General features: G+C 37.3%; 1 protein-coding gene across 3 annotated transcripts in view; it reads left to right on the forward strand.

Moving 5' to 3' along the window:
- Positions 1–12,180, forward strand: part of PTPRN2 (protein tyrosine phosphatase receptor type N2) — a 651,730-nt gene that overhangs the window by 220,375 nt on the left and 419,175 nt on the right. For all 3 annotated transcript variants that reach the window (XR_016281968.1, XM_089533554.1, XM_089533553.1), the window contains exons 8-9: positions 1,644–1,684; positions 2,966–3,351. Coding sequence is in view for 2 of the 3 variants with exons in the window: in XM_089533554.1 (XP_089389680.1) it covers positions 1,644–1,684; positions 2,966–3,351 (427 nt within the window). In the remaining variant the exon portion in view is untranslated. The remainder of the gene's footprint in view (positions 1–1,643; positions 1,685–2,965; positions 3,352–12,180) is intronic.

Raw genomic sequence — 12,180 nt, forward strand, 5'->3', positions numbered from 1 at the left:
GATGTACATGCTGGGCACTTGCACATATTATATAGCCATTTTCGTTCTGATTTTAATTTTTCTAGAGGACCAGTTACATTCTAATTTTCATTATAATCTTGATTTATAGAGAATTTTAATTTTATATCAGGTTCTAAATATAGTTTTAGAAGTAACTCCAGCTTCTGGGATATGAAAGTTTTTTTTGTTTTGAATAGGAAATTGTTTCAAAGCCCATTTATATCCAATGTTATCACATCTGAAGCCATTTCAAATCAGGTTTTATGGTATGTTAGTCAATTGGACTGTTATGGGGATGGGAATCTTGCACTGTGTTGACTGTATGTGACCCTTAACTCTTGCTGTATAACCTCTGAGCCCCACAGAACCCCTGTCTTTAAAAAACATCACCAAAAATGGAGAATTGAGCACCAGAAGTGATCAGGATGCTTCTGGTCTAGAAGAAGGTATGGCACCCCAAAAGTTGTTACTGTCTTCTAGAAGAGTGTATGGCCCCAAACCCATTTTACTACCTCGCTTTTCCCACAGTAGTGTGTATGACCCACAAGGGCCCAGGAACTGGGAAATGGGATGTGTAACTTCAGGACCCTCCTGGTTGCCCACCCTTGTATTATTAGAACATAATTATACATTGATGTAGAGATAGTAATCATATTTATAGTAGGCACACTGAAAATGGTGAATTTGAGCATCTTATAACCAAATTGGAATACACCTAGTATGGGTCAAAATAATTTCATATATTTAAAGCAGCTAATCCATCCATCCATTAAAAGTAGGGCAAACCTATTTCTCATCTTTTGGGGGGAATCCATGATCCTTACGTCCCATGACTGTACTTTCCAATAGATGTGTTCTGTGTCACACTCTCAAACTGCTGGTTAATCCTACAGTCATGGATTAGGAAGGTACATGCAGATTCATGTGCCAGATGTAGATGGCACATTACTTTGCATTTTTGTACAGAAGCCTGCATTACAAGCATAAAGTGATACATAAATGTTTTCTCTGTGTGCCTATGTGTGTAATGGAAATATGATATGAGGAGGTCTATTGTTTACTTGTTCTGAAAGCCACACAGCTACACTTAACCAAGATCCATTAAAATCCAGGAACATCTGAGTGACATGACCCATGTTTTGCTGTTCTTACCCTGAGGATGCACTCCTGTATCTCAGTACTTACTAATGTGTTGTCACTGTAGCCTAGAAACCATTATTTCTATCTTTATTAAAATAAAAAATCTATCCGAACACATGTAGCCTCATTTTTCTTTAAAAGTGCATCAGCTGTAAATCTATTCTTCATTTATTACTGTAAACATTTTTTCTGTGCTAGCAGAAGACATCACATTGATTTTTTTTAAGGTGCTGGTAAACAGAGGTAAATTCCTCAGACATACTATTGAACTAATTAATATAATGCACTCTTACACTACCGCTTCCATTGATCTTCCATTAGCAAGCTGTCCAGATGGAGTCAAAGTGACAAACCTGATCTATGCTTTTACTTTCGTCTTTCAGCTACAACATCTTAATGTTTAATGTACAATAAAAAGAGCTCAATCTATAGGAAGTAACACAGTGCTGGTGTATTAAATATGATGTTCTGTGTCTCAAAACATTTTTTTTATGTTTCTACAGATGCAGGAACACAGAATAAAGATGCCACAGCTAAAAAAGAGGTAAGTTGCAAATTTAAACAAATATGCACATTGTATCAATTGTATTTGTGTAGCAGGCTATGATAAGTATAATTAAAATGTCTAGATTAGATATTATTAAACATTCTAAAATAGATGTAAGTAAATCCATTGATTTCAGAGGATTTAAGTGCATCTAATTCTGTCTTGGTTTGTGGCCACTGACTTGATTGTTCAACAATTCAACAGAACTAAAAGGACACTTTACTGAGTAAATACTTCACATAGACTGTGACTGCACTCATAAAGATGTTAGCACATTCCATTTAAACCTAGAGGAAGAGATTAGAATTGTAGAGCCATATATCAGATACATTAATCTAAATGACTTGGCCCATGTGCAGAATTATTTTCCCTCCCATGAGATAATCCAGCTGGAGAACACAAAATATCAGATCAGATAGTTCTTAAATGGAATTTTGCCAGATTCTCTTAAAATAACAGTAGTTGAATGTGATGCAAAAAAATAATGCTTGAAATTTTAATAAAAGGAGCGTAATTTTGAGCTGGTTGGGAATGAGAAATTTACTGCGGTGCTGGAGTCATGTAGCCACATATTCCCTTCCTTTTTTACTCTTTGAGGTATTTTTTAAAATGTTGTTACCATGGCTGTTCCCTTTCACTGAAAATCAGTGCAATGATCTGTTTGCCATGAGATGGCAAATCTCACGGTGGCATTTTCTTTCAGCACTAAAAATGGTATGTCAGTGGTTTAAATATGCACCAGATCTAAATATTAATATATATATTTAAATCTAGCTTCGTTGTGTATGCTCACACACAAGATGCTAATGTTTTAGGTTTCAAAGGCGTATCTCAATGATATTTTGGTTATTGTTGTGTGCTTCGGGTTGTTTCTGACTTGGGTTTTCATGGCAAGATTTGTTCAGAGGGGGTTTACCTTTACCGTCCTCTGAGGCTGAAAGAGTGTGACTTGTCCAAGGTAACCCAGGGATTCAAAGCCTGGCCTAAAGAGTCATAGTCCAGTGCTCAAATTGCTACAGCACATGCTGGCACTCTGAATGAATTCATATGTTCCTAAATACAAAGCCTCTTGCAAGAATGAGATACTTTAGTCTAAGATGCTTTCCATTCTTAATTCTTGATAAAGAGGTAATGGAATATTTTAAATATGGAGTTATGAACCCAGGACAGCATTGCTGTTTTGTATAATTTGTAGGACTAAATTTATGAACAATATATTGTTACTCTTAATGTGTGTTTGTAGTTGGAAGAAGAAATACTCTGTTGTTTTTATTATAGGACAGCCATTTGGGTACAAAACTACTTGATTTCCTGAATGAGAATTTGGCAACTGGAAATCTGCCTAAAGAGCCTTTGTCCAAAGAGATGTTTAAAACAGAAATAAAGAAATCTGAGGATTTAGATCTCTCCTCTTCCTCAGAGGAAGTGAAAGCTGGGATTGAAAATGTGAAGAGTGAGACATTCTCAAGGGAACTGATAGCTGAAAAGAAAGATGAGTCGGAAGCTAACTCTCAAGAGCTGACTGAGCTTCATCACTGGATTAAGAATACTTTGATTCAGGATGAAAGTACTTATGAGGAAACTAAAAACAAGATGGGAGAAGGCCTCCAGCTTGATGCAAAGTCTAAAGAAGAGGAGTATGGCTACATTGTGACAGAGAAAGAGTAAGAACATTCATGATGTGTGTGTCTGTGTTTGTGTGTGTTCTTTGTGAATTTAAGGCAATGGGCAAAATCCATTGGACTATATCATAACATTATTTTGTTGCCTACTGCATCCACTAAATGATTTAGTGGAAAGCGGCAGTTTCTATTTTTCCCAAATAAATAAAATTAAGACCATTTCTCTTCTCACCTTGTCCTTTTATGGTCTAGTGGCCTGCAAAGTGCATTAGGAACAACAGTAATGGTTGTAAATATTAGGTTTCAAACTGTTTAATATATGCTATTACATTTTGTATTTTATTTATTGTAGTGCATATTCTAAATATAGCTTTTCTTTTAAGCCAGACAAAGTCTGTAGTCAAATGCACACATACTTTGAAATAAATGTTAGTGTGACTTTTTGTTATGGGAAAACTTGGAATTGAAAATATAGAATATCCCACTTTATAAACTTCTGATCAGAATCATGAAGAACTATATACTTTATCACCTAAAATTTTATAGGTTAAGTTTTTAAAGAAAATACAGTTGGCCCTGCTTGTCCACAGATTTTTTTATCCTTGGATTCAAGCATCTATGGATTGAAAATATTTTAAAAAATATATAAATTCTAATAAGCAAATCTTGATTTTGCCATTTTATATAAGGGACACCATTTTACTATGCCATTGTATTTAATGGGACTTGGGCATCCACAAATTTTGGTATCCACAGGAGAGCCTGGAACCAAACCCAAGTGGATACCAAGGGCCCACTGTAGTCACCTATCTTTTAAAAACCATTGAGCATATCTAACATTTTCTCAGTGATTTTTTAAAAATCTCCAATACTCTGTCCAGCCTCTGAGCACGACACCTGTGAAAACTTTTAGACACAACATTACTTGCAGTTCCTGTTGCTATAATCAATGCAAGACGCCTCTCTTTCTTTTCACATTTAACACTGAACATGGCATTATAGATTCAGTGTACTCTCTATGCTGTGATGGAGAGCAGAGAGCTATGACAGACTAAAAGTTCTCACCATATATACCCATGGTAAAAGAAATCTGCATATCTCCCCATAGAACCAACAGGCATGCACATTCTATAAACTAAACTGTAAGGCATAACATGGGCCTAAATAAAATGGTTTGATGAAGCAACATGGTTTGATGAAAGGAATGGAGAATAATTGTCTGGTAGATTGTAACAAACTTTCTGTAGTGATCTAGTGTGAAAGAAGCATGATTTGGTGACAGGCAACTTTACTATATCTGACATGTGAGAAGTAGCATTGCAGAAAGAAACAAGGGCAGAATGGTGGTAGAGGCACTGGCTGGGAACATAGAAAGGAAAGGAATCTATATGCTTATTACATGAATTAATGTGAGTGGGACAGACTTTTTTTGATAAACGTGATTAAAAACAGTGGGAAATGTGATTCTGTGACCTCAAGCAAACAGAACCTTTTCATATACTATAAGAGATTTAACTTTGGTAAATGTTTAATTTATCAGATAACGGGAACATATGTTGCATGGGCATTCTTTCCTGACACTTTCACAGTTCAATAATGTCGAAGATACATAGCTGTTAAGCAGATTTAAAAAACAAACAAAAAACCCCCAGCAACATGGTACTATGGCACAGTAAAGTAAAGGAACATTGGAAATAGAAAGATGCACAAGTGCTTCCATTTTAAATACTGTTATTCCTAGAATCGTTGCTCTACAAAAGTTTGTAATTCCTACTTGTCAGATTTTTTAAATCAGCAAAGCTGTTTATACTAAAGGAATAAAATTGTTCCAGCCAAAATTAACTCTCTGTTGACTAAAAGAGCCTCACACATTCATACACTGAAGTTAATAGCTTGAGTTAGCTTTGTGATCTCAGATGGAAAAAGTCAACTCTTTGGTACAGTTAGAAAGACATCAGAGGTAATTCTCTCTTGGATTCGCAGCCTTTTTTGGTCCCAAAATAATAATAATAATAATAATAATAATAATAATAATAATTATTATTATTATTATTATTATTATTATTATTATTTGTACACCACCCTATGGGAAACCAAATTATGAGGCAGAATTGAATCTTGGAAGAGTTTATCTCAGGATAAAATGGTTAAAATTTTGGGAGCATCTAGAGCAGCAGTTCCCAACCTGTGCTTCGTGCAGCCCTTAGGGCTCTGTGAGTCAAAAAGGTTGGAAACCCCTGATCTAGAGTATGGGTGTATAGAGGATGTCAAGCAGTGGCTATGCTGGGTGGTGGTGGTCCCTGGGAGTTATAGTTACAAACTAGTAAAAATAGTTCGATAAAAACAATACAGCATCTTCTTAAGTGTCTTTTAAAAAATCAGTTCTAAAAGCAGGGCCAAATAAAGCACCTTCCGAGAACTTTGGGGGCATGGCTTTCAAACGATGCACACCCCCAAGCCACCTGGAAGCTGCTATAAGTGTGAAATTGTTCTCCTGACCATCACAGAAACTTGAAGCTTCAGGTTCAAGGCCATGTCCAGGAGTAACCAAACTATGAACCTGCATCTTCAGAAGGAGTGTAACTCCTTCCAACACAGGCCGAATCTCTAGTCTATTATCTGCCTTTTGGCTGATCAGGAAAACCTCTGCCTTGCTTGGATTAAGCTTCAGTTGGTTCACCTTCATCCAACTCAGCCAGACACTGGCTTAGAACTGAAAAAGCTTCCTTGGAGTTGAGTAGAAGTAGAGTTGTGTGTCATCTGCATACTGGTGACACTGAATCCTAAACCTCTGGTCAGCCTGTCCTGTTTCATATAGATGAGTTACAGAGCAGAGTCCTCCCATCAAGAAAGCAGTATCCCTAAGTCCTATCCTGGAATGGTATTGTCTAAGATGTCCAGCAGAACCAGTAGAGACACATCTACTAGAGCTATACCAATAACAGCATTCAAGCATGCATATATATGTGATAGTGTGCACACAGACCCATGCTATCAATTAAAATGTTTCTCTTACATTTTTATTGTTAGTGGGGATAAAATAGAATTCAGAATCATAAAGTTGGAAGGGACTGCAAGAGCCATGTAGTATAAACCACTGCTATGCTGGAATGCTCTACAAAAGCATTTCCAGAAGATGACCATCCAACCTGTGTTTAAAGACTTCCAAAGAAGGAGAGTCCATCATCTTCTATTCCACTGTGGAACAGCTCTCAGAGTAAAAAAAAAAAAGTTCTTGCCAATGTTTCAGTGGAATCTCTGTTGTCGTAATTTGAATACATTGTTTTGAATAAAGTGTTGATTACTATGTAATATATAAGGATGTATGGATCAATGTGTATGATTTGGCAAAAGGCTTAATTAATCCCACCTACCACAAGAAGATATTTGATGTGACCAGAGCTTTCTCATGTTTAGGCCTTTAGAACCATCACTGATTTCTGGATATTGTATATACAGCAATCATATGGAAAATACTGTGGTGTGTTATAAAGCTCACTAGCAAATTCTAAGGGAAAATCTACTAAGAGTATACTCTGTGATTACCTCTTTAACTGTGTCAGTGCTGTAGGTGGAGTTGTTGTGTGCTTGAAGCAAGACCTCTACAAACAGCCCTTTTTGGCATCTAATTTCCATAATAACACTGGATCCCTCCTTCACTCGCTCCTACATTCCTGTTACCTTTTCCATGATATGTAATCTCCATTGACCTTCATAGTCTGACCACTGAAATTGATTTTTTGCAAAGTGTCATCTGTTTTATAAATTGGTCTGGACTTGAATCTGTCGGAGTTAAAAGGTTTAAATTTCACACCTATATGTGGCGGTAAAGTAGGGAGGTGTGCACACCAAATGTGGCAGGCAGGGATTTGCTGTCTTGTCAAAACAGAAGTAAGCTTATGAATGTTCAGTAGCTAATAAAGCCTTAGAGGAAACAAGGTAGGGGAAAATGGATTGAAGGCAGATCACACTAAATTTTAGTATTCTTAAAATCACAACCACACGCCTGTAGTAGAACTCGGAGAGATCTGTTTGTAGCATCACATCAGCATTAAATACAAATCCTGATTTCATATGGATTGCTACATGGAATAACTCTTCAAAATTTTAATTTACAGTAATTCAAATTACAGCTATAGAGTTCAAGGTGTGAAGTCATATGCAGATCAAACACAGACTTTTTGCATTTTGTTTTGGTTGCTTGATATTAAGATATGACATATGAATGTATGACACTGTATCATGTTGACTTGTGATTGTTTCCCTTTCTTCACTATTATAATAGGAACTCCCACAAATCACCACTCATGTTTAAAGTAAACATGAATTTGTATGGAGCTATGAAAAAAAACACATGACTTATAGTCCAGCAGCTAGCTGGATGCCATCCCAGTCAGTTGTGTATGTATAGGGTACATTTCCCACTGGCATAATGTTCTTCTGTCATGTGATCATTACTTTCATGCACTTGTTGTTGTTGTGTGCCTTCAAATCGTTTTTGACCTATGGCAACCCTAAGGTGTACCTATCATGGTTTTTTGGGGAGCTGAGAGTGTGTGTCTCAACCAAGGTCACCCAGTGGCTTTCCATGGCCAAGTGGGGAATTAAACCCTGATCTCTAGTCGTAGTCCAATCAATGATCAAACCATGCTGGCTTCTTTCATGAACACTGCCATGCACATGTAGAGGTTATCTACCTAAGGCACATCCTGACTGGTTCAAGCAGAACTATTATCATGGAGACATGTAGATTCAACCCCTGACTTCTGTTATAGTGAAATGTGTGAGGGGATAGGGTTGGATAGTGCTAGCCTTAAATGCTGTGATGCATATTTACTTGGGCTTTGCATGAATCCCTTATAGTTAAGAGACTGAGGATTCGTTATATTACATCACACTAAACTTAAATTTGCTAGACTAAGATAATGAGAGAAGATATATTTCAGAGAAAGATATGCACTGAGAAAGTAAGTGAGAGGTGGGGTTGGGAGAATCTGACTGTTGTTGGCTGTTTATCTTTGCATTTGTTTTTTCCTTTGTGAAATCAATGCAGGTCCATTCTGGACCGTCTCCCCCCCCCCCTGCACGAAATAGAGAAAACGCAGATATTCAAGCCCCATTGAACTTAATGGTGGAGTGTTCCCAAAGGTGTGCACGCCATTTTGTCCCTCCTGGCTTGCCATCCGCAGAAACTCAAAACCGCAAATGAGAAGTCCACGAATGGGGAGGGACGACTGTATAATGAGGCAACATGGCTTACTGGAAAATATTATAATTTTCAATAGAGTAGGAGCAGTAGGAGAGGAGGAAGACCACATGACATATGGATTGCTTCAATAAAGGAAGCCACAGCCATGAAGTTGCAAGACCTGAAAGATCAGGGATGATTGAAGTCTCTTATTCATAATCACCATAGGTCAAGGCCAACTTGATAGCAAAGAACAGCAAGAAGACTCTGGCAGTTCAAGGCTGGGAACAGACTGGGAGAGTAAATTTTCTTGTTAGCAAGTTGTTTATACAATTTTCATGTTTATAATGATGGGAGATGGGTCATAAGTGTGCAGTTATTTTCTTTGTTTCTTATTGTCTTATATAACCTATATATTTCTAAGACTCCATCTTCTAGTAGCTTTCCTGCAGACATGTGTGCATCCCAACCCATGGAGAGTTATCTAGTCACACAGGGATCCAAAATGCTCATCATGTGATATTGTGGGTAGAATTCATTGTTTAGGCACCCAGTTCTACCACTTGCAGCTAGGGGGTGCTGGAACCCAACAACTAAAGGACTAGAATATTTCCCCCTGCTTTATGCAATATAATGCATGTTTTACCACCAATACAAGTTATCTTATCACCAATAAAAGAGATCAGGTTTTGGCACCAAACAAAGTCTTGGGGAGGCCTGGAAAAAGTACCCAGTTCCAGGTCAGAACAGCATCTCGCACATCTATGTGTGTACAAATAACCAGATCCTTGAGTACAATCAATGGAAACTTACATTGTTCCGTATATTACTTCTAAATATTATAATCCTCTAGAGCTGACCCAAGGTATTTTGCAGCCCAAGGTGAAGGACAAGATGGCACACACCTGCATTCTGTCTATAGAACCCAAGTTAACTGACAGTTTAAATTTATTCAACAGTTGTAATAGACACCACTCCAAACTTCATTTGAAAGCTATGGGCTAGTTTAGGATGTATAGCGCAAGCCTGGTGGAACACATAGCTTTGTCTTCTAAAAGAGAGGAATTGCCAGGGGGCTGCCACTGCATGTCTGCACCATCTGTCATCAGCTGCTTGAGGCAAGCACCTCATTCTGTCTTAGGAAAGACTGGCCCTTTATTCTTTGATCATTGCAAATATCAGGGTAAGATAGATGGACACGTAGGCACGGCTGTGTTAAACCAAAGAAGATCTGCTGCTCGAGAAATCCATATCCAGAGATCTGATGTTACAGGAGCAAATATTTTTGAAAGTAAGGGGAGATTCAAAACCAGATTGTGAGGCATAGGTATGTTTGTGAACACATATATGTGTTTGCTGTCCTGAAGAAAAAACAGAACCTAGTAGGCATAGCTAAAATAGCTCTTTTTGTGCCTGTTAGAATTTATTTTCCAGCTTACACTTCCCATATAATACTTTTAGGGTCCTGAACACTGATACGTCAGATGTGCTCTCTTTCTACGAACAGGTAATGTTCATTTCAAGGAGACAAAAATGAACAGTGATTGTACTGTGGCTGTGAGCAGCAAAACATGTTAATTGATGGTATCAAAGAAGATAATGGAAAATTGTTTCTGTTTGGTTTCTAAAAGTACCAGTTCTAGGATGTTGCTGATGTCAGACTGAGTTCCTTATTTATGGTTTTCCTAGCGAGGTGTGTATATTGGTCTGTGCGCGCCTGTCTTCATTTTGTACTTACCCGTATTCCATTAGCGTAATTAAGGGTAGGCAAATTGCAATACCGTATTGTATTCTTCTCTTCCTCTTGCTTACCTGGGGGTGTTTGTAACGCTGCTGGATATTAGCTCCAAAACGCTCTGATCAGCCTTACCACCATTGCCTTTGCAACTCATTTTGACATTCACTTTTGATTTTGTAGCCTGCAGAAATATTATAGTTTTATGCGCACAAATGATAGCAAGGAAATGCCAACAACATATTGTATGACTTTCCCTGCACCTCTGGGTAAAAATAATATTACAGTGTTAAAAAAAAGAAAGAAAGCTCACTCCAATTTCTGGCACCTATCATCTCCTGCACATTTGAACCACTGTCCTCAGGAGTGAAGGATCTAATTAACACACAAGCCCCATAGTCACGGTGACAGCCTGCTTTCATAGCGACTTGTGAAGAAACAGAGTTCTACCCACTGCTAAGCCCTGAGATTCAAGGACAGCTTTTTAATGAATAACCCAGGAACAGCATCCTCCCCCGCCCCCATCCAGAAACACTAAAATTCCTTTTTATTTTTTTAAACATGGCAATATCATTGTATTACCCTGTTGCGGGGAGAATATATTGAAATGACAGTGTCAGGAGGGTGCCTTCTGGATATACGAAATAGTGTCCCTTGAATTCTTTAGGGTAGGGATTGTATGAGATTTGGAAGGAATCAAGAATGATGCTCTCCTAGCTGTCACCAAATGGAAGATCCTAATAGAGAGAGAGACGTGCCTTCAGGGACTATGTACATTCTTGAAAGGTGCTTTAAACTCAGTGTTAAGAGCAGTACTTTTACACACAATATGCAAACCATACACCCTGATGATGATACATATGTTGTGCTCATTGTAACAAACTGATCAGATATCTTGCATTGCAATAATTTTTTTTTTTAAAAAAAGAGTAGCTGGAGACAATTTTTTAAAAAGTTAGCTTGACTTCAACCTACTGATGGGTTATTTACTTGAGTGGTATATAAGAGTGTTATTTTAATTTATACTATGCTATTTTGGTTTATTAAATAGAATCCTTGATTTTGATCCACTAAATTTTGATAGCTAACTCTGAATATAATGCTTTCTGTGGGTGGAGAGGTTATACATTTTAACTTCCTGAGGGCTGCTTTGAGTTAATTGCATAAAATACCTTCTCATCCAAACTGCAAAAAGTCAAAATAGTTTTTTGTGAGCTAATTCTAACACATCTTTGTCTTATTTTTCCAAAAATGCCTGCATGATAAAATATTATTTTATAACAGTCGAATGTGGCCAACAATTCAATGGGAACAACATATAGTTGACTATATCTGTATGTGTACTGTAAAGACAAGTAAACATATATGTAATTACTATGGGATTAAATGTCAAAAACTTGATGAACAATGACAATCTCAATCAAATTTTTAGGGATGTCAACATTTATGTCACTGTTTGTTAAATAAACAGTGGTAAATGCCAACAAATCTACTTAGGCGACAGTCTATGATTGTATTGACAGGCATGAAATTTATCCTGCTCTTCATGCAAAGTTCAGAAAAATTACTTTTTGGACTATGAATCATGGAATCCTCCACTTGGTATGACCACTGCAAAAAATGGCTATTGGCTATTCTAGATGGGCTGATTCTGGGATTTGTAATGCAAACAGTATTTTTTTCCAGGCACCCCATTCATACAATTTCTGACACTCTGTGTGTGTGTGTGTGTGTGTGTGTGTGTGTGTGAGTGTGTGTGTGTGTGAGAGAGAGAGAGCTTTCTAATAATCCAGACCCTTTCAAGTGTTAACCTAGAGCTTTAAAACTAGAATTCTATAACTATAACTTTATAACTGGTTTCTAAAATGGTAAGTTATTGCAACCATATTTTTTAGTTAAAATATAATGAAATACATATTTTTCTCAAGATCTGAAGGCAGGTTTGTTG

Source organism: Sceloporus occidentalis, unplaced genomic scaffold (assembly GCF_023333645.1).
Source record: "Sceloporus occidentalis isolate IW3139 unplaced genomic scaffold, rSceOcc1.0.p SCAF_7, whole genome shotgun sequence".
Lineage (NCBI taxonomy): Eukaryota > Metazoa > Chordata > Lepidosauria > Squamata > Phrynosomatidae > Sceloporus > Sceloporus occidentalis.